General features: G+C 36.9%; 2 protein-coding genes across 2 annotated transcripts; one reads left to right on the top strand and one right to left on the bottom strand.

Moving 5' to 3' along the window:
- The first annotated feature begins 1,794 nt into the window (after window positions 1-1,794).
- On the top strand, window positions 1,795-4,519 carry LOC133532091 (dihydrofolate reductase). The gene is made up of 4 exons (XM_061870586.1): window positions 1,795-2,126; window positions 2,897-3,068; window positions 3,475-3,585; window positions 3,730-4,519. Exons 1-4 carry the CDS (start codon window positions 2,041-2,043, stop codon window positions 3,916-3,918), a joined length of 558 nt encoding a protein of 185 aa, XP_061726570.1. The 5' UTR covers window positions 1,795-2,040; the 3' UTR covers window positions 3,919-4,519.
- A 2,464-nt stretch (window positions 4,520-6,983) lies between these two features.
- Window positions 6,984-25,397, bottom strand: LOC133532089 (ornithine decarboxylase antizyme 2). Its single transcript, XM_061870584.1, is given in 8 exon segments — window positions 6,984-9,124; window positions 11,027-11,139; window positions 14,259-14,354; window positions 15,268-15,374; window positions 17,545-17,641; window positions 17,643-17,649; window positions 18,180-18,281; window positions 25,117-25,397. Coding segments are annotated over 8 exon segments (702 nt in total). The 5' UTR covers window positions 25,140-25,397; the 3' UTR covers window positions 6,984-8,967.
- Between the last annotated feature and the right edge of the window lie 1,678 nt (window positions 25,398-27,075).

Genomic DNA, 27,075 nt, shown 5'->3' with positions numbered 1-27,075 from the left:
CGTTACAAAACCGATCGATCTTAGCCACACGCTCCAATTTATGTAATGCATTGTTTTGGAACGATCTCCTTAAGAAATGGCAACCATGTAGCTAAAAGACGGAAAAATAAAAAATATTAATCGGAGTCAATTTGGTGTTTTTTTTTTTTTTTTTTTTTTTTTTTACTTTATTTGTGTTTTACATCAAATAAAATATTTCTATTCTATTATGTTCTAAACCATCGTCTTTTCCGTCATGGTGCCAACTTTTCCTACCTTCCACCCTGAGAGGTCGGGTGTCCTAAATCCTTATGGTAAATAAAACTAATAGAGTCTCTTCGGAAAGAATCCTCACTTCTTAGATACATGGCACACCAAGAATAAGCGGGCATCTCGCTCGTTTCTTCCTAGAACGTGCGGAATGTGGAATGACTTGCCTCCTGAGGTATTTCCTTTGCGCTACGACATGGGATTCTTCAAGAAGCGGGTATTTAGGGTTCTCAAGGGTCGGCAACGCTTAAGTGGCTCCTATGGTGTTGCTTATGTCCATGGGCGACGATGACCGCTTCCCATCAGGCGGGTCGTCTGCTCGTTTACTAACTATGCTAACTTAAAAAAAAAGAGAAGAATCATGGAATGTACCTATTGGGCCCCATACATTTCACGACTCTTCTCTTTCCGCACAGACTCTATTACTTAATCATTATTTCGTCGTCGTCCATTGCACGTTGGCGTTATAGAGGGCCTACATCGAACACCGAAGTCCGCAAGTTACATCTTTCTTTTATACTTCATTTAAGGCGTAATAAAAGTGACAGAGAAAGATACCGCCAATTTGTGAACTTCGGTATTCGCTGTAGGCCCTCAAATGTACTTCCGAAGGCAAACGCTGAATATCCTTCGTTTGCGTTCGTTAGTGCAGTGTGTAAGCGGCATAACAATCAACAAGATATGACCACATGCGTCGCCGTTTTCTAACCGTGTGGACGTTGATTTGCTATAAAATTACAGTGCGCCGCGACCAGGTCCGGGATGAACTTACTGGATAGTGGGAAACTTAGTTGGCAACCGTCTGCCAAACCCTTAAGGCCGTGTTGCAGGAAAACCTTCGGCAACGAAAGCTTTATTGGTACCGTGTAGAAGCTGCTTTATCTTGTGACAATGTAATTTGTACGCAAATACAATTTTATTGTTTATAAAGTATTTCATGATAAGCATGATTCCCATACTAAATAAAATCGATGAACATAACTTACATAACTATGTTTAACATTTGATGACTACGTAAATAGAAACGTATACGTCACTTTGATATATGACATATTTTGGTGTTACCAGTACAAAACATATCCTATATTCTAGTTTTATTTATTGAGTACATAATATAATTCAGCTGGAAAACATAATTGTAGACTCAGACCAAAATAAGTTGGCAGCTATTTTGACAGCCCAGACAGTGTAAGTATTATTTTAAATGACAAACTTCTATGAAATTATGGCGTTGACTTAACACCTGTACAGGCTGGGCGATGGGCTATCAAAATCGCTGCCAACTTAGCTTGGTCTGAATGTATTTATTTTACTCAGCAATGTTATATAATAATGCGGCCACATAAATATAATGATTATTTTTATTTAACTACCTACTAGTTCTTGTTTTAACTTTTACACGTAATAAAATGTTCAAATAAACTACTAATGTATAAAAAAGAAATTAGTACTTAGTAGTTGATCGAATCGGTCATCGCATATTTTTCGAGAGATTCTATATTTTTTATTATAGTAACATTAACTTAAATGTCATTGTCATTGTAATGTCAATGTCATATTTTAGCGGTAACTTGTGTTGCCGGGAGGCGGTAATATTGCACGTTTTATTGATTGAAGTTATAAAATTACTATTTCACGAAATACATCGAATGTGTTCAGATAATTAAAAGCAAGTTCAGTTTGCTACATTAATTAAAATCAATATATAATTATAAATTAAGCCTACCTCGACCAATAACATTCCAAACACGAATCAAGATTTTGTTTTGGACCTTTATCACTTTCTCAATAATGTCTAAAGTAAAACTTAACCTGATCGTTGCAGCGTGTGAAAACATGGGGATTGGAGCCAACGGAACTCTTCCTTGGAGATTAAAGTGAGTAGAACTTTTAAAAACATGAATCCCAAAAAAAACATTTTCATGTAAAATGCTCGCACAGTCTAAAACTTATCAGATCTCATGTAGAGACAAGCTTCAGTTAGAAGCTTGAATGAACATCATGAATGAGTAAGTCAGTAACGAAATCCAGGTTTTTAGATATCAATAAAATCTAAAGTATATGAGCTAAGCAGTTGGAACTTTTTATGTTTGATAAGTCTACTATTGACATCATATCTCGAGAATTTTGTTTATCTGGTATAATTCTAACCCAAGTTATGAGGGCTTAAAAAAAAACGATGCTTCAAGCAAGGGTAGGTATTGATGGACCCATCCACCCTCTGCTTCATAGTGTGCTAACTATACCCAATAATATATTTACGAATTTTAGTAAAATGTTAGACTTGCATTTCATATTACAATCTAGGTAGGTAGTTTAAAATAACTTTGTAAGTACAGTAATTAGCTAAATAACTTAAAGGAGCATCAGGCAGTGTTCACCGAACATTAATTACGGTGTAAAGGATGGTACAATTTACGGTTCAATTTGTAATGGTTAATTGTCATTTCTAATCAACCTAATAATAACTAATTTCGGCCAACACTGGCATTGGGCTACAATGGGGAATGGGGGTGGGGACAAATTAGGAATACACTGTTGTGAAGAAGAAAAAAATTATCCACAGTAACATTTCATATATTGTGCACGCATAATGTAACATTAGCAATATGGTTTTCTTAATAAATTATTCTTATATTGCACGCAGGAAAGAAATGGCATACTTCACAACAATGACAACCAAAGTGTCATCTCCGGACCGGGTGAATGCAGTAATAATGGGCAGAATCACTTGGGACTGTATACCGGACAAGTATAGACCGTTGGCCAACAGGGTGAACATAGTGATGACTCGGCAGGTTGACAATCTGAATAATAAGGTATAGTGATTTATCTTTTATAATTTGTTAGATATTAATAATTTTGAAATAAAGGAATAATGGCAAAATTTACAATTACATATCAGTAAAACCTTGTTTTGACTTTTTCTTTAAAAAATAAACTCCTAAAAAACACTGCAATGTACAAAAGTTCACATGGAAAAGTTATACATTCACCAACCCACTGGGTGGACATTGTAAAGAGGGCCTGCCAGGTATCTACACAGGTGCTTATTATTAGGAAGGCGGAAAATCGTTGCTCCCATGGAGAGCTTTTGACCCAACCAGTGATGCTCATGGCAGCCAATGTGTGTTAAACCTTTTTTATCAAAATCGGTTAACCATTTCACTGTGTTCATGGTTTGTTACATATTTAATTTATTTGAAATTATAATTCTATTTTTAGGTCCCTGAAGGTGTAATAGTAGTTCCTAGTTTGGATGAGGCCATTAAATACATTGACAATCGGCCGGACATTGAGAGCACATGGGTCATAGGAGGATCTTCCATATACGAGGTAAATTAAATTTACATTGCTGTAAATACATACATTGCTGGTATTCTTGAAAATTTTGTTACAATCATTGACATATCTCTAACGACGGGCCTTACGGGCATTAAAAATGGTGCTAGTTCAGCGGTGTCACTCACTTCTTTTCAGGCAGCCATGGCCCACCCAAATTGCGGCAAGATCTACCTGACAGAAATCCAGAAGTCCTTCGACTGTGACACTTTCTTCCCGAACATTGACAAACAGCAGTTCCACCTGGTCAATGAAGAGGAGATTCCTGAGGAGAGGCAGGTGGAGGGAGATATTAGCTATTTCTTTAGGGTTTATAAGAGACTTTAAACTTATGGTTACTAAAACACCCCCTTTCACACCACTCCAGAGGTGTTAAATGCGCGTTGCCGACCCTAACAACGCACCCTCGTTGAGCTGTTTTCCTTTTTTTAATCATAAGCCATAAAGTACTGCAAAAATTACGCAGTAATTACGTTAAGGGCAGGCTATGGCCGATTGGCGGTCAAAGGGTTAAAATTAAGCTAGCCTTTGGATGTTTATACCGGGTGTTTCCTGTAACACGAGCAAATAATTTAACCATATATTGTACTCGTAAAACGATACAACTTTAAAAAATTATGAAATATTTAGATTTTATCTTTTTAATGCAAATTTAATATTATTTTCAATGTACGCTGACATCAGTGTGTTTGACGTTGCTTGTCACGCTTTAAACATAACAAAATTCGTATAATAAAAATCAAAACAAGTTATTTTTGAAAGTTGTTAAACAAACGTTGGTCAGTTTGAGGAGTACAGCCTACAGTTTAATTTATTGCTCCTGTTACAGGAAACACCCGGTATAATGTTAACATTATTTGCCAGAATGTTGTCATTTGATAAGGTGTTATATTTTGTATATTAGCAATAAAGTTATTTTTGCATTGGCCTCCATTCGTTTTAATATTCCTTTGCAAATCATTCTATTTTGCTGATAAGGGATCATCCACATACGTCACAGCAATAGGTGGAGGGGGTCATACCAAAGAAAAAGTGTGACAAGGGGTAGGGAGAGGTCCAAAAAGTAGAAATGTTGTGATGTAATAAATGGATGACCCCTAAGAGAAAGATTCAGAGAGTGCAAGTATAGTGCGTGTTATTTTAGACGTCAAACTTTTATGAAATGATGACGTTTACTTAACAATTGGGTACTTGACACATGTTGAATATTATAACAAAATTTAGTTAGTTGGATAGAAAATGAGCCATCCATTATAAAAATAGTGGAATTTAAAAAAAAATATTGAGATTATAAAAAAATACAAGGCTCCGAAAACTCCAAAAAAAATTAAAAAAAAAATTGTCTTTATAAAAATAGAAAAGACAATGGTACCATTCGATTCCTTACATTTTATTGAAAAATAAATTGTATGACAACTATACACATAAACGCAATATTTCAGTGTCAAAATGGCAATTTCCTTGATCTTCCATACATTTAGGACAAACTTATATGATGTGACGTCACATCACCTTATCATTTTGTTAGAGGCGTTTTAATCGTCGAGTGCGAGCGTCAGACTTTAATTCTTATTTCTGATCTTTGTGTTGCTTAAATGCCATGAGTCCTATATAGACATTTGATTCTCAGGAAAATCAAGATAGTTTGACATTATTTACAAAAAAGAGTCAAGTAGCCAATTGCACAGGTTGCGCTATAAAAAACCCTGCCAACTTCGCTTGGTCCGACTAAGAATCCATCAATTTGATCATGTTAAGAGGAAACATTAGTGGTCATTTCCCCATACAAACGTCTCGACATTTTCCTCTTCGACGTCGACGACGATCCCGTCAGCACGACTGAGATATTTACCTAAAAATCTCATTTCTGAGAAGGGGCTCAGCTGATATATCCTCTTAAGTGTAATGTCCGAGTGGACGCTCTAAGCGAAGCGTTCGGCGGGGCGTGCAGCGTGGCGTCGGGCTCACAAGTGACGTGAGCAGCGTGCACTGTGGCCGCTCCTATACGTTTGCATTTGTTTAATATGCACGCCGCACGCCGCCCCGCTGCACACCCAACTCGAGCGTCCACTCGGACCAGAATTATGAATTATAGCGAAAAACCCCGCTGCACCGCGATACAAAATCTCACGCCGCGCCTCCGCCGTTCCGCGCGGTGCAGCGGTGCCACGCTGCTACGTGGGTTCTTCTCCTTATGGTTATTTGGTGGCAGGACGGAGCTTTCTTTTAAAATATGGCTTCCATCAAATTTATGATGATGTCAAGTTACGTTCTAAGTTTCAAGTGTGCTCGTAGAGCATGACGTTCTGCGGTAGTTGCTTTTAGTCTAGTAAAGGGATAGCTGGTCTTTACTAAAAGCCACGATGGATTGCCGGGTGTTGATTAGAACATGGTTAAACGTTCAAGATTAGTTTTTCATTAGCTGCACACTTAGATAGTTCACTGCATAATAAGCTATCAATATTACACTTTAAACTACATGAATTCTTCGCCATCTTGAATCTCATCGACAGCCTTTATTAGCCAAAAAATTATCTAAATTAATTCTTACTTCAAAACAAAAAAGTTCAAACCCATCGTTGTAATAGTTTTTTTTAGGAATCAATTCAAAAGGAGTATAAAAATGAAACAGCATTGATTAAGATTAACTTTAATCGTTTATCAATTAATAATACATTTAAAGTTACCATTATTCTACATACAGCGTGTCCTATTCACTTTTAACAAAGAACAAAGATCGAATAATACTTTTAGTGAAAAATACTGAAATGTGAACACGCTGTGAAATTATAATCTATGCCTTACCCCTGAGCATAATCACGAATACACAAATGATGAAGAAGTACTCATGGTATGTCCATACAAAATCAGGTTTGTATACATAATTATGCTCAACACGGCGAGAAATAATCGTAATACTAAATACGGGAATTAACATAAACCACTTACCTTCTAAGTAATTTATATATTATTTAACCACTAAATAGCAAAAGTTAATTTTAGTAAATAATTTTTGCTAGTTCGCAGCGTAGGAAAAAAAATGTGATTTCATATAAGTAATAAAGAAAGAAAATATTTCGGACTGCTGGTGTTTCAGTGTCAACAGAATTGTGTACAAAAATCCCGTGAAGAGTTCGAAATATTTTTACAAACATTTTTTTGGGTTTTTATTTTTTTTAAGTTTTTTTTATTTATTTTTTTGTTTTTTTTTTTCGCACTATCCCGGATAGGGTGAATATTGATAATACACGACGACATACATACTTGTTATTACAATAATAATGAATAAAGAAATTATCAAAATTTCTACTCCTTCAGATTTAATGCAAAATAATTAATTCATGATTTTAAGTTAGCATATATCCAAAGCTGAATTCGTAGAAATTGAATACAATTTTACTCGTTTGCTTGTCAAATACTGTTTTTAATTCGAATGAAATTTTAAAAAAAAAGGCCAAACACTATCAGAAATAATCTAAATCTACAAAATAGCAGATTACCAATGTTAATATCTGCCCTAAAGTCTCCATAATACTTTTAAAAATGAAAATGAAATGAAATGAAAATGAAAATGAAAATATTTAATTCAGACACCAAGTATCCATATTTTTGTCTACAAGACTGTGTTAGTAAAATATCAAGAAAAATCTTAAAAATAAAGTTAACATTAAATCAAGCAATCGAGTAAGATCGATATATACTTAATATCTAAATACTAATAAGACTTGTTGTCGCTTTTACTATAAGCAAGCCGTGACATAGTGTTTGAAATGTGCTGATCGAAAATACTACCTCAATGCCTTCTAGATAATTAACTTTTTACCCAACAGCTAAACACATTTAAAACTTACACTTTTCATTTTTTTTTTAATGGATGAACGTATCTGACCACAATCGCACTAGAAGGTAAGTGTCAATGCGGTCTAGGATGGAGCATGCTTACAAAAAATCACTGTAGATTGTATTTTAAAGTTAGTCATATAGTCAAATGTCGTGATATTTATGTGCAACAGTTAAAAAACAATCTGTATTGCTGTGTTTATAACTGTTAGGGTAAAGTTTATTAAGATCGCAACACAACTTTAAGGCCAACTATTACTAATCGCACTACTGCCGAAACCTGAGTACATTCGAGTTGCCTTGAGCAATGCTATCTTAAACGTTTTTGAGCAAAATTGGAGTTTCAAAATATAATTTAACCGGTAATTTAAAAAGTTGTGTGAAAGAAATCGCTCTGTAGCGATAAGGCTGTTGTTTACCTTGTCGTGTGCACTGTACGTTATACATACCTTCAGATAATCTGGCTATATATACTCCGTAGGTTAAGGATCGTTTTTCATAATTAAACTATACTTCCAACCAAAAAGTTGTCTCAATTGATGCCACACCTCACATGGCGTTCCTGCCAGGACAACTTCTATCTTCATGTATTTTGTGTTGATATTTATTTTTTTATTGGGCAATAAAGAGGATTTGTATTGGGATTAATATTCGGCCATTATTCGGTATTCAGCCAAGCCACTATTCGTTGGATATCTAATTTGTATTGTTAACCGGTAATTTTGTTTCCGAACTCTCTTACATAGATGGTAGACTCTGGTGGTACAATTCATATATTTAAGTATAGCATTGCTCCAATATAATGGTATGATTCTGTTGTCCAGTCTTTTGAGGACTATTAGTTATTTTTTTATGATGGTTTCACTAGAGCGAAGTTATAAAATGCCTGTTTTAGACAGTGATCTGCAGGTTTTTTATGATCGGGGTCATGTCGTATGATTTGCAAGATTTACTGTGATATTTTTTTATGTCGGTGACAAACACGATGGAAACATTTACATGGGCATTATATTCAACAACTTCCAAAGTGGTCCTCATTTCAGACTGGATAATACTCTGTATCTTTAGGTATTTAAATAAAAGTAGACAAAATCTACCCTCAAATTTCCTAAGCCAGTTGAGGGTAAATGAAAACATTACACGATCAAATAATGTAAAACTCACCGGTCCATTTCTCGAACGATATTAGTCTAATATTATTAGTGTGTTGCCATAGCAACCGTTTGACAATTTGTAGACTAATAATATTAGTCTAATACCGTTCGAGAACTAGCCCCAGGTTGTTTAATAGATCCAGGCGGTTTTGTATCGAGTCGGTTAACCAATAAATGTTATAACTAGATTTGTTGGTTAATCTAGTAATCTGTGGACAATCTTGTTGGTCTGGCACTTTATTATTTGTATTCTACTTCTGTCTACTGGTTTTTGTCCCAAAAAAAAAAAAAAATACTACCCGAAAATGTACAAATAGTTTGTCTTTTATTGAATTAGCTAAAGATACAGGGTATAGAGAGTGGGGACAGAAGGCTACGGGGCTCACTGCATGTTGTAGTGCAGGAAGATGTAGTCGGGGTGCGCGACGTCGGGCGGCAGCAGCGGCGCGGCGGGCGGCAGCGCGGAGAAGCCCATGAACATGAACGTGCGCAGCAGCGTGGCGCGGTCCGCGCGGGACTTCAGCACGCAGATGATGCAGCTGGACCGACCAACACAACTTACTAATGCTAACAAAAAGATACTACCCCAACATGACCGGTTTGGCCTAGTGAGTAGTGACCCTGCCTGCGAAGCCGATGGTCCCGGGTTCAAATCCTGGTAAGGGCATTTATTCGTGTGATGAGCATGGATATTTGTACCTGAGTCATGGGTGTTTTCTATGTATTTAAGTATTTATAAATATTTATATATTATATATACCGTTGTCTAAGTACCCTCAACACAAGCCTTATTGAGCTTACTGTGGGACTTAGTCAATTTGTGTAATAATGCGCTATAATATTTATTTATTTATATGGAACTGAAATCGAATATGACCAATTGTCAGAACATTTGTGAATTAGAATTACAATTTTCAAATTTTGAAATAAACTGAAATAAACCAAGTGTTTGTTTATGGAGACCGACTGATTATCTTAGCCAGCTAATGAGACGCCTAGCCCGTTCATTAAACTCGTCGTTTAATTAAATGGCTGAATAACAACTAGACAAATCATTGATCTTAACGTTTAACCAGATGACTAAACGTCGTGTAGACATTTAATTGACATTGATGAATTTATGATGTTTCGTTAGATTGTAGTATTTGTTTATTTAATGTATTGTACATTTATTTATTTTATCTTATGTTACTTCATTTTTTGTTTAAGTTCTTAGGTTACATTTAAATCACTTGGCTGAGTATACCAGTCTTTTTCAAAGAGCTGGCTTTAATTACGCCAAGTTCTTAATCATTGAGTGATTCCAACTATCGGTCTAGGCATCAAATTGAATGCCGGCGTCCAATTAAGTCTAAGCGACTAATTTAACCAGATGGCTGCGACGGAGACATGACCTTGAAGCTCACAACAACAATAAACGATAGAACAAGTACCATCAGCAAGCTTATCAAAAATATCCTGTATCCTATGCTCGAATTCCACAGAGGCAATAACGGGTCAGCAATGAAAATCAACATTCAATTCTAAATTCAAAACACCAAAGTCGTTGAACTAAACTTAAAATACTCCGCGTAATAATTTGATGTTGTGTGCATGTGTATAGCGGAAATATGGCGTTTCCGCATAGGCCATAAAGTCATTTTGGGTACGAGAAATAGTACCTATGAGAATTCCCTGCAATTTTTAGGGTTCCGTAGTCAACTAGGAACCCTTATAGTTTCGCCATGTCCGTCTGTCTGTCTGTCTGTCTGTCCGAGGCTTTGCTCCGTGGTCGTTAGTGCTAGAAAGCTGAAATTTGGCATGGATATATAAATCAATAAAATCTACAAAAAAAAGTACAAAGTAAAGTCGTACAATAAAATCTAAAAATTTAATTGTTTTTAGGGTACCTCCCCTACACGTAAAGTGGGGGTGAAATTTTTTTTTTGCTTCAAACCTAGAGTGTGGGGTATCGTTGGAAAGGTCTTTCAAAACTAATAGGGGTTTTCAAGAAACATTTTTTGATAAAGTGAATATAATATTCGGAGATAATCGCTCCGAAAGAAAAAAAATGTCCGCCCCCCCCCCCTCTAACTTTTGAACCATAGGTCCAAAAAATTTGAAAATAATCGTGGAAGTAGAGCTTAAGAAAGACATTAAATGAAAACTATAGCGGACATGATCAGTTTAGCTGTTTTTGAGTTATCGCAAAAAGTTTTCCCTTCATATTAAAAATACTTACTTTAATTAGGTACTGATTATGCAAATTTGCCCATTTGTTTAACACGGGTGAAAGGTACCGTTTCATCCCTTGGTTAACAATTTACTATACTTTAAGCTCCAGTTTAGCTTATTGTGACGGAAGAGAAACTACGGAACCCTACACTGAGCGTGGCCCGACATGCTCTCGGCCGGTTATTTCTCTTACCTTATCTAAATTCTACGCTTACATAAATACTTACTGAGCGACATGCAGGCGTTCTTCGGCAAAATCTAGCAGCAGCATGAAGCTCTCCTTGCTGCCGGCTTGAAGTACTCCGGGCAGACGCAGGAACATGGTGTTGCCTTGCACCACCTGTATGTATATATGTATAATAATTAAGTGTATATTAATTTATAATACATATAATAATTCTGCAGGTGCAAGATATGGGATCCGTCATTACCAGGACATATTGCCAGGCAGTTTTTTTTTTTTTATACTACGTCGGTGGCAAACAAGCATACGGCCCGCCTGATGGTAAGCAGTCTCCGTAGCCTATGTCAAATATCAAATATCAAATATCAAACATTTATTCAGCAAATAGGCCACAGGGGCACTTTTACATGTCCATTTTTACAAACAATAAATTAAAAAAAAAACAATTACAAATATCGAATCTATGAAATAATAAATACTTTATTAGAGATGTATACTGTCTCTAAATGTCAAATTACACAAAAAAAACTATGATAAAAAAATAAAACCATAAAATACTAAAATTCTTTAGAGATGTATAAGTCTCTAAGTGTCAGAGATAAAATATAAAAAATATATTAAATTATCCTTAGAGATGTAGAGGGTCGCCAAGGCTTGAATTCTTATATAAATAATTAAAAGACAAAAAAAATAAAACAGACAAGAACCAAATGAAGTGTCTCACGTTAATGTCACTCAAAAGTAAAGTTACATACTTTAACATAACCTGTACCCCGTGTAAGCTTAAACAGACCGGTCTCCACAAACGGCACCCGTTCACGAGTATGACGTGTATCTCAGCCATCGCCTCCCTCAACCTTCATTCGGGAAAGTGGCGACCCGATCAACGACACCACCGTAAGTAAAGACTTTTAAGCGAGCATGACATGTTCAAGCTGCCGGGTTGTATTAATAAAAATATAATAAAAAATTGTGAGATACAACATTTGTGCTTGTAAGTTACATTAAAGACGGCATAGCGCCACATAAACGCGACTACATATTATTCAGAAGGAGTGCCTACCTATAAAACTAAATTATAAATTTAAATTGACTTAGAGATGTACAGGTCTCTAAGTGTCCAAATCATTAAAATAGGTATTAAAATAAAATTGAATTTAAAATAAAATAAAATTTAAAATAAAATAAAATCTTAGAGGTGTATAAGGTCTCTAAGTGTCCAAAACTAAAATAATACAATCAAACGAGAACATGATGTTCTCTTGTGTCAGTTCTACTGGACGCTAGTATGGTTATTTCACAGAAAGAAAACGAAAACACTATTACTTACATTTTTATCATACTATCAAGATCAAGCTACTGGCTTAAAGGCATCCTTATCATCTATGAAATCATTCACAGCATAATACGCCTTACTTAACAAAGAGCTCTTAACGTGTGACTTAAATTTGTTAAGAGGCAAATTCACTATATCAGTGGGAACTTTGTTATAAAAACGTGTACAGTTCCCGACGAAAGACGTACTAACCTTACGGAGGCGGTGGGCGGGCACAGCAAGTTTATGCTTGTTTCTAGTGTTATAGTTATGGATATCACTGTTAAGCTTGAATTCGTTGATGTTTTTCCGAACATACATAATATTCTCAAGTATGTATTGAGATGCAACGGTAAGAATGCTTGCATCTTTAAATTTCTCTCTTAGGGATACTCGAGCGCCTAGTCCATAGATGGAACGTACAGCTCGCTTTTGCAGTACAACTATTGTCTGAATGTCTGCCGCTTTTCCCCACAACAGAATTCCATACGACATAACACTATGGAAGTAACTAAAGTATACCAGCCTGGCCGTCTCTACGTTTGTTAGCTGTCTGATTCTCCTCACTGCATAGGCTGCTGAACTAAGTTTGCCGGCTAAAGTGGCTATATGTGCATGCCATTGCAGTTTTGAGTCTAAAGTGACTCCCAGGAAAACAGTTCGATCTTCAAATTCCAGCGTATCACCTTTTATTTTAATCTTGCTGTTATTTACCTGCTTGACGTTAGGTAGCGTAAATTTTATGCATTTGGTTTTCTTTGCGTTCAAAAGCAAATTGTTTGCCGTAAACCAGTTTAATACGGTAGATAGCGCGTCATTAATGCTCTCGAATCTATTTTCCTTTCTGTTCACTTTAAATATAAGGGAAGTGTCATCTGCAAACAACACTATATCATGTCTTTCTTGCACAACTTTTGGTAGGTCATTGATGTATACCAAAAACAGGAAGGGACCAAGAATTGAACCTTGCGGCACTCCGAGGGCTACCGGGGACCCAGCCGATTGAGTTCCATTAATAACTACTCGCTGAGTTCTATTCGAAAGGTACGATGAGACAAGGTCAAGGGCACTAGCTTTTATCCCATAGTGACTTAATTTTTTCTTTAAATTTTCGTGATCAACGCAATCAAATGCCTTCGACAGATCACAGAAAATTCCAATAGCATCTTGAGCTTTTTCCCAAGCGTCAAAGATGTGTTTTAGAAGTACCACACCGGCGTCAGTAGTTGATCGACCTCTGGTAAAACCAAATTGATTGCTATCAAGCAGTTTATTTCTGTTGAAATGTGACGATAGTTGATTTAGAATAAGTTTCTCGAACACTTTGCTTAATGCCGGTAGTATTGAAATAGGTCTAAAGTTTGTGGAGTCGGTTCTTGTTCCTGATTTAAACAACGGGATAATTTGTACGCCTGACACTCCAGTGGAGCTACATGCGCGTTGCCGACCCTAACCCCCCACCCCCACGTTGAGCTCTGGCAACCTTACTCACCGGCAGGAACAACACTATGAGTAGGGTCTAGTGTTATTTGGCTGCGGTTTTCTGTAAGGTGGAGGTACTGCCCCAGTTGGGCTCTGCTCTAGATTTGGAATAACATCCGCTGTGCTGTGCCCTACCACACAAAGCGAGATGACATTCACACTGCCCATACCTCTCTTTTGGACGTAGTTTAAGGACGTACCCGGGTCCAAAATAATTATTATTAGCACATAGTGGTGGCAAGTGGACCAAAAGCGGAAGGAGCGCTTGGTGTCTGTTGGCTTGTTAAATGGACTGCATTTGGAAGATTGCGGGTCACTTCTGGATGAGGTTAGCTCAGGACCGGGACAAGTGGCGTACTTGAAGAGAGGCCTGTGCTCAGCAGTGGGCGATAAGGGCTGATATGATGCTGATCATAAATCCCGTATTAATTCAGGATTATAACGGTTATGTATAAGCTTACTCGTGTGTGGTACTTACAGCTTCCCAACGGGTGACGGTGTTCTCGGTGAGGAAGATTTTGAAGTCGATCTTCACGGGCTGGCGGTCCTTACGCTCCAGGATCTTGTTAACCACCTGGAAATTTAATTAATTGATTCGATTATCATAATTTCCTACTATAATAAATAATAATAAAATAAATATTATAGGACATTATTACACAAATTGACTAAGTCCCACAGTAAGCTCAATAAGGCTTGTGTTGAGGGTACTTAGACAACGATATATATAATATATAAATATTTATAAATACTTAAATACATAGAAAACACCCATGACTCAAGAACAAATATCCATGCTCATCACACGAATAAATGCCCTTACCAGGATTTGAACCCGGGACCATCGGCTTCATAGGCAGGGTCACTACCCACTAGGCCAGACAGGTCGTCTTACGTCTACGTCTTACTATTCTTTTAATATTTGTTAAATTTTATTTATTAATAGCTGAAGTCTGAATGTCCTAATTGTTTGTCCTAAGATACTGGAATAAGCTGTGGTTAGCTATAATTGGACCAACATCTACCCTTAATCTTATGTAAGCTGCAGATTATTTTTTCATGATTTATTGTTGGTGATGCTAAATACGCCGCAAATTAACGCCGTTCCGCGTCATTTTTTCAGCATCAGCGTCAATTTAGCTGTGAAATTAACTGCCACAACATTTAGCAAGCGTCTTTAGGCCTCCGAAAAGTTGATCTAAACCACTCATCAAGTGGGTTTCGTAACTGAAAGCTGAAGCTGAGACAAAGGGCGGTTATACGTATTAAATTAACTTTGTGATAAAAGTTCACTTCGTAGTTTATTATTACTTCTCATTCATGACAAAGGAACGTGACGCAACTACGAAGTCCGGTTTTTCTTCGTCGAAAATAAATGCATTAGCTCGACATTTGAACCTGCCACTTTCTTCGTTTAGAATGAGTTAACAGAATGGGATACAACAAAAAGCGTTTAGAATGTGTTGAGACAATGGGATAATACAAACCGCTTGCTGATGCTGCGTCTGCAGCGCGGGATGCTCGGAGCACAGGCTCTCGGCGCTGCCGCTGAGCGAGGACGCGCTGCCCCATAGTAGCGCGCTCAACAAGTCTCCTGAAATATAAACAAATGTTTGTGAAACAATATTTTTAACGGTACAAGAAGTGGCTTAATCTTTTGCAAGCTATGTCAAATTAAAGCAAGAAATATTACTTTGCTAATCCGCGAGAAAATAACGTGTTAGTCAAACAGTGCTAAGCCGTTATACTTACTTGCGTATTTTTAGATGCAATTAATAATTAAGCTATGTCTATTTATTATACAAATGTTTTACCAAAAACGCGCCATTGTATAGCTTATCGGAATGTACGAAGGTCAATTCAATTGTAACCGTGCGTGTCTGTGGCCTTCTTTGGCGGTCAATGGGTTAAGGCAGATCCTATCTAATACCTTTGAACAAGCAATTCTTGTATATTTATATATTTCGGGGATCTCGGAAACAACTAACGATTTCGATGAAATTTGCTAAATGGGGGTTTTTGGGAGCGGAAAATCGATCTAGCTAGATCTTATCTCTGGGAAAACGCGTATTTTTGAGGGTCTCCCAGGTCCTTATTTTTTAGAATTAGAAAGAAGATAAGCGATTTTGACGTGTCTTTTTAATAACACTTGCAAAATAAGTCACGACAAATATGTAACAATTATAAATATTATAGGACATTCTTACACAGATTGACTAAGTCCCAAGGTAAGCTCAAGAAGGCTTGTGTTGTGGATACTCAGACAACGATATATGAAATAAACAAATACTTAAATACATAGAAAACACCCATGATTTAGGAACAAATATCTGTGCTCATCACACAAATAAATGCCCTTACCGGGATTAGAACCCAGTACCATCGGCTTCATAGGCAGGGTCACTATCCACTAGGCCAGAACGGTCGTCAAAAATAAACAATATATAAATCATAGACGATCATTCTTTTGCTTTCGTAAGACATAGTTACTGATTTTAAAAAGCGTTTGGACATAAGAAATGTTAAGATTGTTTAACTTTTTTCTAATACAAAAAAAAAACGAACTTGTATAGGTAAATCGGGAAGTGGCCGCCAGTCAGTTTAGAAAGAATCGTGGTCGACCCCGCGAATGGAAATAGGGCACGTGTAAACGCGAAATAAACCATGAATTTAATTAAGTATAGCAATTATACGTGCTTCAGTTATAGTTATGCCTTGGAATATGAACGACCTTATGTGGTTGTGGTAAGATAGAGATTACTCTCTCCAGGCGGGTGTTATGCCTGGGGGCCAACGTCCACGGAGACTGGATGTCGTTCGATACCCCCCGTCAGGGGGTTATGAGGGGCCGCTTCCGCCTTTCGGCTGCGGCGGCTGTCGACCGGTGGGGAGGTCAGTTGGCCGTCATTTGGGGGACGGTGTGTGACTGGTGTGGGCCAGCTCTTCGCTACCGATCGTTACCCAACCCCACGACCCCTAGCCTGGTGATACCGTTTGAGCGGGGCCAGGGTTCGGGGTCGCGGTGAAGGCGACCGGTAGCTTAGCTGGCGTGTGCGGCGTAAGTCCACGGAGAATTGGTCAGGTTTTGTATTTATAGTAACTGACAATCGAAACTCCGTAAGCGCGATGTAGAACGTGCTAACGCCATCTGTTAGAATATTGTGACACGACGTTGAACACTATCAAAGGAGACGCCCATGGTCTTAACTCTCAGTCATAAGAAAACAAGCAAAAAGACACGCAATGGATCGATAAGAACGATAGGTCAGTGTACGATAACGATAGGCTTGTTTGTTGCCTTATGCCTGTTTGCTTAGTTAGCTTAGTGAAACCACGTGAACCATGAAACGCAAGCGCCGCCATACATTTGTTTTTAGCAAATCAGAGTTGTGCGTGCGTTACGTGGCTCTCGTCTCTCCTTGTCAATTACAATGTGGTTTTGCCAGAATACATAAATCTTAGTTTTCTGTTTTTCCCCTCTAAGGGTAGACGGCTTGCTACTCTGAAATGGATAACGTATGTCGCTGAGACTTCCCGGCCTAGAATGGACAAAACTGACTTTATATAAACCTCCAACCAGATAAGCCTATAACAAAAAGATTTAAGATCCACTTCGGAGAAAACAAAGTTAAGAATAAATTTGTAAAATAAGCGTATGTACAAAATGGGTACATTCCACAGTAGATCGTATAAGCTTTGGAAGAAAATAGGAGAGGGGTAAGTATTTCCAAAAGACGAAGATCAAGATTAAGAAGAGAACTTACGATTGTTGTCGTCGTGGGTGGGGGTGGATGGGGTAGCGGGGCTCGAAGCCCCGCTGTTCACCCCTCCGGGCGGTGCCGAGTCGTTCGCTGGGACATCAGGACCACCTGGAAATAAAATAACAAATAAATTTTATTTTCGGTTTAAGACGCTCAACATATACGGTATCTTTTCTATTTTTCGTGGATAGGAAAATCTTTCAATGTTTTTTTTTTCATTATATCTACCCACAAGACCTCATCTCATCTCATTTACCACAGAGGTCAGGTTCCTCAGCACAGTAAGTTTTCGTGTCCGGATATTTTGTGACTTTGCTAAAGCATTCGACTACGTTGGTCATGGAATGCTCTATTTAAATTGGATTATTTTAACTTGTCTGCTATCTCAAATCTTATTGCATCAACAGCGATGAGATTAAAACTGTCGTTGTATTATATGCAGTTTTAATGGTACTATAGTAAAATTTGTGGAGTGCCTCAGGGCTCATATTTGGTCCATCTATATTTATGGTTAATATAAACGACGTAACAATATTCAATCGCTTGCTGCTTTCGTCTAGTACCTAGCTTGGTTGCCTTTTCAGGATTTCGATAAAGTAACTGTAATCCGAAGCTACTATACCCTACATATCACTTACCACAGAGGCCCGGCGCCCAGGCACAGCGAGAAGCACTCGGCGTCCGAAGCCGAGACGGCGGAGCGCTTGCTGCCGGCAGCGCTCAGGGACGCGCCATCGCCGCTGTAACAAAGAAACAAATATTATAGTATAATGCATTATATCGAACCTATTGTGTCCTAATGCTAGGCATATGGCTCCTATTCTTCCATTTGTACCAGTTTTGTGCAATGTCTGGTCAGTCTCACAAAAACAGTCTAAGTTATCCTGCCATCGCCGACGAGATCTACCGGATCCCGAGTTTGACTTTTGGAGCATCCACTCCGTGACCCACATGTTTCGCTATGCCCTCTTTATCATAACTTAAGATTGCAGACAGGTTTGACGGTCTATATTTGAACAACTGCTACATGAACCATGTTCGCAGAAATAAATGACGAAATTGTACATAACAATATAATTATTCCAATGTAGTAATGGTACTAAACATTAACTTCATAAAAACATAAAACCTTTTCTCTTACGGTAGGTTCTTTACTAATACTGCTGAATGAATTTTCTAGGTTTTTACGTATAAAAAGCCCTTTGCCATTGCATTACTTTGCTGGCAGTTCACATCAACGATTAATATATGTTATATATCCACGTACGCTTATTCTATGGCAAAAAATGGTCTGATGGAATTCGATGGAAGCTAAATCAAAACAGTTTCAAATCCAATCTCAACTTACCAGAATTTTCAGAAAAGACATAATTTTAGTAGGAATTCACCTTTGTTGTAAAAGTTTAGTTACTCCATTGAAGAAGCCCCAAGTGAATAATAAAAGCGACCTACGTAACGTACACGTGCGGTCCTTGAGTAAAGCACGTTTTGTGGAACACGCGAGGGTACGTAAATAGAAAAGGGTGAAATAAAGTGAATTTAAATTTCAAGGACACGTTTCTACTGGACTAGTCAAGAGTAATGCGGTCCAGAAACTATCAGTACAGTCGAGTTCATAAATATGTACACATTGAACCATTTTCAATAAGGCAGGGTTGCCGCCTGGTCGTCAAACGAAAATAAAAAAAATCCCGGTCTACATTCCTATAGTATATATGTATGTATATCACTATTGCACATATACAGGTTAACATAAAACAGTACAAAGGCGAACTTATCCCTAAAAGGGATCTCTTCCAGCTAATCAAACACTAACAAGTGAAAGACAATTTAGTATGAACAATAGCAATATGGGAATTTTAGATGGTTATTTCCCACAATAAGGTGATAAAATGTATATATATTTATCAACTAGAACGTACCTAGACTGTACAGTCATCTAGATATATCGTAGAGGCCAGGGTGTTCACAGAAGTGCGTGTTAAGATATTTTTGAGCCCAATGGCCGCTCTGATTCATTCAAAGGCGATAAGACACTGACAGTGATAGGAACGAAATGATAAGAGAATTGGAAAAACAATATTATTCATGTCATACTGATAGTCTGGACCGCATAATAATTATGTAAACAAGAGATACCGATGCTGTTGCTGAGTAAATTATATCAAAGTTACTGCGTATTTTAAATCCAAATAATTTATTTAAAATAAATTATTTCACACAATGAACGAAATAAAGCAAGTAATAAAGAAACGTAGACAGCAGTTATTGTTAGACACTATTTATATTTATTAATTCGTATAGAACTATAAAGAGTAGGTAACTTGATCGTGACGTCATTTGCTAGTGTTTCATAAAAAATCCATAGTAGCAAATCATTTTGACAGTTCGAAAAAAGAAACTTATTTGACTGCTTCGAGCTACAGGGCGTCTGAGAACAGTTCCCCGTCGCCTGTTTATTTATCTGCAATAGACACCGACATAGAAAGAAACCGGTTTTTATCGCTCTAAAGCGGTTAATTTGACAAGAACTGTACTCATAAAAACCGGTTTTATAATAACGGTTTTTCGAGCGAAGCCGAAATTAAAAGGTTTTGTGCCAAGTACATGATAATGGTTAAATATAACCGGTTCCCGAGCCTTGTTCCCTCTATCGCACCAATACATCAGTGCGAGCGAGAAGGACTGTTATCGTTTACGCAGTCGCTAACATAAACGTCAAGTGTCAACTCGTGGTACGGCTACTGTACTTGGTAATTCCGTAGATAAGACTTCTCATTATTAATAATTACATCATTGTTTAATGAGTTAACGTGTTTTCCATGAGATTCTTACTTTAAGGCCGTTGTTTTGATACCTTGCAATGTATTTTGTATAAATATACCTACCTATTCATTAAAAATTACCCGATTAATTTAAAAACCGGACAAGTGCGAGTCGGACTCGCCAACCGAGGGTTCTGTACTTTTAAGTATTTGTTGTTATAGTGGCAACAGAAATACATCATCTGTGAAAATTTTAACTGTTTAGCTATCACGGTTCATGAGATACAGCCTGGTGACAGACGGACGGACGGACAGACGGGCGGACGGACAGATGGACGGACGGACAGGCAGCGGAGTCTTGGTAATAGGGTCCCGTTTTACCATTTGGGTAAGGAACTTTGAAAACATTTTCACTAATATGTACAGTAAGCTGCGGAGTTAACTGACCCTGAGGGTTCACTTAACCTATAGTAACACCACTGTATGTATCCATCCTTTATGTATACTGTTTAACGTATAAAATGTTTACAAAAAAATTAATGTAAGTATAAAAAATTAACTATGCCATTTATTTTTAGTTTCCTTAAATGCACTTATCGAGTTAGCACTATCCCGAAGTCAAGGGAATTCAACAAAAACACCGTGTATGTAACCAGGCCCTTGGCCCTGACGAAAAGAGTTGCATTTGTTTGTTTCGTTCAATCTCCAAACAAAACAAAATGTACTCTATTTCCTACACAACAGGTTCAAATTTCAACACAAAAGGTTTAAATTTCAGGAAGACTTTATAAAAATTCCGGGTTCTAAACCTACTGCAGCTTAAAAACCAATCGTCACGCCCATTCTAAATTTTTTTGTATAGCACTATATCTTTGACCTCGATTGTAAAGTACGTTTGCTACGTCAGTTCCAAGTGAAGCCTTGAGGAAATCTTTTTATCGCATGTTTTGACCCGTATGTGTGTACGTCATCGTTATATCTACTAGATTACTTAACCTACACTACTAACCGATTTTAACTTTAATTACACCAAAGTTTATTTATAATAAGCTTTAAATAGTTATTTGTTTTACAAGGGGGCAAAGTTGTTGTTTAACCGCTCGGGCTAATATTGATACCCGAGCAAGCGAAAGATTCGAGAAGTGGAAATTTGAGCGTCGCGAGAGTTTCAAGGCACTAGGGTTAAACAAACTTTACTTCCGAATGAGACAACGTTTTTCACCACACCAACGCGAGGAAAATACTATGAAATTTATACAAAAAAAAAATCAAAACAAATTCAATCCAAAAGAACTTAATAAAAATATATCATTCAAAATCATCATTTAAAAGTCAATTCTACCAACTAACGGAAGGAAACAACTAAAAATTTGCATCTGATTACTTTGCCCCACATGTGGATAAAATTCAACTTTCTTATCAGTTATTGAACAATCAAGAACGCCTTTACCAGTTGGTGTGGTGAAAAATATTTAGAAGTTTCTGTTGAATAATCACGTTAAACAACACGAAAGTAATTTATGAATGTGAAATACGCAAATTTTTGTAACGTTTTTGTAAAAATATTCGAGTTTAAAAACGTAAAATCTTAGTGTTTCTGCTTTGTAAGTTCATCTGATTTCTCTTTCTGAGTATATGTATTTGTATCAATATTATTTATATATGTATGCATGTGTATTTCTTATATTGTATTGTGTTTGTCCAGGTACCCAATTGTATCATCTACATCACATGTTTTTGTAACGCCTACAACTCATCTGCTTTTCCTAAAGGTTGACTGGTAGAGAATGGCATTCAATTCGCCTTTTGTACATTGTGTTTCCTTATGTTAAATAAAGATTAAATAAATAAAACTTTGACATATTTTATTGCCCTAATACAATAGGTGTACAATATTTTTCATGTATCGTTTGCACACATGTTTGCGCAGCCGTGGGCGAGATGACGTCACTTCACACTCGCTTTTTGAATGGAGTGTTGAATGGAATGCATATAACGCGCCATATTTACTTTTGCAATTTGTAAGTTTCTGTGATATAATAGATATCAGGTTTATTAGAAACATTTGTACCTCACGGAAACATGAATCTAGTATGGATTGGCCATGAGTGGGGTAACTGACAAACGGGATAGTCTTATGTATCTTTCAGTAGGAGTAGCAGAGAAAGCGTTATTTTATTATTGTTTGTCCTCGTCAAAGTTGATTTTTTTATTATTCCCCGCCGTAAATTTTTGTATGTTTTATGGTGGGCAACAAATAACCCGACCAAATTAAGTAAATGGTTTCATGTTGTCAGAAATGTCAAAACGTGTTTTTAATTTTGTCGCATTGTCCTTCACGAGCGCACGCGTATACATCTACGTATATGATCGTACCATTTATGCATGAAACTAATTCTCTAAATAGAATCCCCTCCTTTTTGTAAGCTGGCCAAAATGGTTCACATTAGATAATAATTTAATAATATTGTTTGTTTGTTTGTTTAAACTTTATTGCACAAATTTACAAAAACTTTTTAACAAAAATAAAACCGACTTCAAATATTACCAAAAGCGCCATACATGTACCTATAACATTTGAAGAGTTCCCTCGATTTCTCCCTGACGCCGACTTGGTGCCAACGGGACCGCCTCGGGGTTATACCCGTTCGATTAAAAAAAATTTGAAAATCGGTTCACGATTCTCGCAGATATCGAGTAACATACATACAAAAAAAAATTCAGTCGAATTGAGAACCTCCTCCTTTTTTAAAGTCGGTTAAAAAAAAAAAAGAGTACAAATGGCGGACTTAACGCCTTGAGGCATCCTCTACCAGTCAACCATTGGGCTAAACAAAAATAGCTAGTTTGGTGCAGGATTGTAAAGAGTTGATATGAAAATAAACCTCATTGCCATGGCATATTGTAATGTACCCGGACCCGGGTATGTCCTTAACTACGTCCAAAAGAGAGGTATGGGCAATGTGAATGTCATCTCGCCTTGTGTGGTAGGGCACAGCACAGCAGATGTCATTCCAGATCTAGAGCAGAGCCCAACTAGGTACCTCCACCTTACAGAAAACCGCAGCCAAATAACACTTGACCCTACTCATAGTGTTGTGTTCCTGCCGGTGAGTAAGGTTGCCAGAGCTCAACGAGGGGGGTGGGGTTAGGGTCGGCAACGCGCACGTAACTCCTCTGGAGTTGCATGTGTACATAGGCTACGGAGACTGCTTACCATAAGGCAGGCCGTATGCTTGTTTGCCACCGACGTAGTATATAAAAAAAAAATGTAAGTTACTACTTACATTACAATATGCCATACACATTTTATTGTAAGTATGCTTAACTCATTCGTCTTTCGAGTAATTCGCAAAGTTAAAGAGGTTTTTCGCTGCAACCGGAGACGGAATACATTTTTTCAATACTTGATTCCACCCGGGTTGTAAAATTATTATCGTTTTGTCCACAGAAGTGATCTTTTTCTGAAATGTGATAAATCCAAGTATTCATCCTACGCATTATCATTAGTCTATTTCAAATAGTGATAAGAGAGCAACAAACCAGTCGAGTCGACTGATAACGACGCATTGTATTGTAATCTATTGAGGCGACATTCAATATTATATTAGTACCTCCACCTTACAGAAAATCGTGTTGTGTTGTGTTCCTATCGGTGAGTAAGGTTGCCAGAGCTCATTAAAGACTCGACTTTGTAATATTGTTACCCACGGAGTTTAACACAATGTTTTTCATCACACTTGCGAAGAAAAAACTGAATTTTAAGCGTAATAATTCTTAAATGCGGTTACATTTCAAACATTCGTCCGCCATATTGTCATTCTTTGGCAGGTTAGGCATCGAAGGCACAGACCTATCCGGCATTCAGCGACAATTGAAAATTCTGTAAAATTGTTTTAAAAAGCTATTCAATTAATCCAATTAAATATTTTTTACATAAACAATAAAAATAAATTGTAAACGTCAGTGTTTTAAAAGTAAAACTCATTTATACCTTGGTTCGTATGAATTAGACACAATTTAAAAAAGCTATAGCTCCCTCGGGAGTTATTGCTTTTTTCCACAGTCCATAAGTCCCCCAGGAACAAAACACACCTTTGTATTTCAGTATACTTGAATGAAATAAGATCTTTTTCGAGCAAGTGTAATGAAAAACATTGAATTAAATTAAATTAAAAACTATAGAGATATTAGAGATATATCTCTACAGGGTGAAATTGGTATGTTTGACCATACGTATATGTAGGTCATACTGAACAACTTTTACTATGGGGCCCAACGCCGAAAATCGAAAAAAAAAGTCTGCCGTCTCATAAATTTTGGTGAATCACATGTCAATGTTTTCTATGGAACAGCAGATCTTGAATCACATGTCAATATGTAACAGCAGATTTTTTTTTGCGATTTCTGGGATGACCTGTTGTTCAGTATGACCCATATATTCATCCATCACCGTACGGTCAAACAAAAATTTCACCCTGTACGTATTTGAAAGTTTTCTAGAGTGAAAGCTGCTGTTGGCAAGTTGTTCATCCGGTACTATAGTAGCTGGCAGTACCTACTCAAATTATAGACAAAATACAACTGTAGTGAATACATATCCAAATAATTCACTATCACATCCGTTGCTCTACATGTTTTGGTACGCAAAAAACTCATTTAAAAAATAATAATAATTCAGCCTATATACTTCCCACAGCTGGGCACAGAGCTCTCATGCGTGAGAAGGCTTGAACTATAGTCCCCACGCTGCCCCAATGCGGATTGGGCACTTCACACGCAATAAACTTATTAAAATCAAATAACTCACCAGTACTTCATAATCATGACCATTCTTCATAAAAAATAAACCTTCTATATACAACAACAAAATACAATTCGTACAAAACTAATAACAAATACAAATATATCACAACCAACGGAATGTTTTAGCTAAATGGTTTTTTTAACGGCAATTTTATAAAATATATTTTTATGCTGTAATTTATATACAGCATATTATTTTTTAGTTTTTTAGTGTTTTTAATTTCTCGGGGGTATTTCGACGTCCGAATTATTTGATTTCCTAGTGGCTACTGATAGATAGGATAAATAAAGCTGGAGCCAAATATGAGTGCCAAATGTAAAAATAGATTAAAAGCGGCGTAAAAGACGGTTTTAGTGCGAGGCCCGTTTGGTATTACGAAAACAGTAGCGGCCGGTGTCTGTCCGCATGAGGGCAAAACACATGTTTTTCTAAATTCGTAAAAAAAAAAAAATGATTTATATCTCCTCAAACGTGCGATTTGCGAAGTCACATGCCATTTGTTGCAACGTTTGTAGGCCCTTGATTTTAATGATATTCGGGTTGTAGAAAGATACTTCGGATATCGCTGACGACTCACGAATACCTACTGCTAATTTATTTATTATTACTTATTTCGTTTCATTTTATCGAGTATCGAGATATCCTGATACTACATTCCTATTATACGTACGTAACATAAAACAATACTTATAATATTCCGTTTTGAAATCTTGCCAAAATAATGACGTAATTCCAACATAACTATGTACTTTCTCCTTACATACCAATGCCTATACATTGTATACTTAATACAGAAATATTGTTTTGGCTGAGTTTCACATTCTACTAAATCGGTTTCGTTTTGGCACCATTCCTTGGTCATATTTTTGGTATAGTAAATGTTTTGTTTACGTATGATTTTAAATACTTAAGTATTTGCATAATTAGCTGTGTTTACGATTTTACCGGTATAAGCTGCGTAATATTGCAAAATATAAAGTAGACTTGAGTACTAAGTTTTTTTATGTTTTTGGTTACGATAAAATCACTTGCGTGTTTAAAAGGGTTATTCCCACTAGTTACCACCTAGGTGTTATGTTAAACGGGTGAATAACCCGTTTAAAATATATACCTACATGCATTATCATTATTTATCATCGTAAAATAGTACATTACGATACAAGTGCGAAAAATAGGAAATTCGAAACGAGTGGCGATAAATTAAATCGACACGAGTTGCGAATTACCTATTCGCACATGTATCGTACAACGTTTTACAGTACATATGGCCCTTTAAATGTTCGACACAGTAACGTAATATGCTACTTCTCGCACTAGTGCTATAAAGTAGCCCCATATGTACTGTAATAGTACATTACGATACAAGTGCGAAAAATAGGAAATTCGAAACGAGTGGCGATAAATTAAAACACGACCGAAGGGAGTGTTTTAAATCGACACGAGTTGCGAATTACCTATTCGCACATGTATCGTACAACGTTTTACAGTACATATGGCCCTTTAAATGTTCGACACAGTAACGTAATATGCTACTTCTCGCACTAGTGCTATAAAGTAGCCCCATATGTACTGTAAAAACTATATCATTGCAAAAGTTCAAAGCCAAAAATGTCGTATAACTAACAAAATATGCTTTTGATACCGATATGAATTGTATCGGGAACTCAACAAACATTAAAATGTTTTTCTAAATATAGACAGCATTTGCGTCAGCGGTTTGAAAATTTGATGTGATGCCATGCCTGTGAGCAATGGTACTAATAAATATTGTAGCATTATCTACTAGCGAAGCGGAATACATAACACCACACATGTATTTTACTGGATACTTGTTTCTAAAGCCTGTCAAGATTGTATCTGGCTCTGAGATAGTATCACTACAAGCAGCTTACATATGGCAATAATGTGGATACATCATAAATAGTCAAATAAAATGTCAGTACCAGTCATGTCAATGAGGGC

Source organism: Cydia pomonella, chromosome 26, assembly GCF_033807575.1.
Source record: "Cydia pomonella isolate Wapato2018A chromosome 26, ilCydPomo1, whole genome shotgun sequence".
In the NCBI taxonomy this organism is placed as follows: domain Eukaryota; kingdom Metazoa; phylum Arthropoda; class Insecta; order Lepidoptera; family Tortricidae; genus Cydia; species Cydia pomonella.
This window is presented reverse-complemented; position numbering and strand designations above follow the sequence as displayed.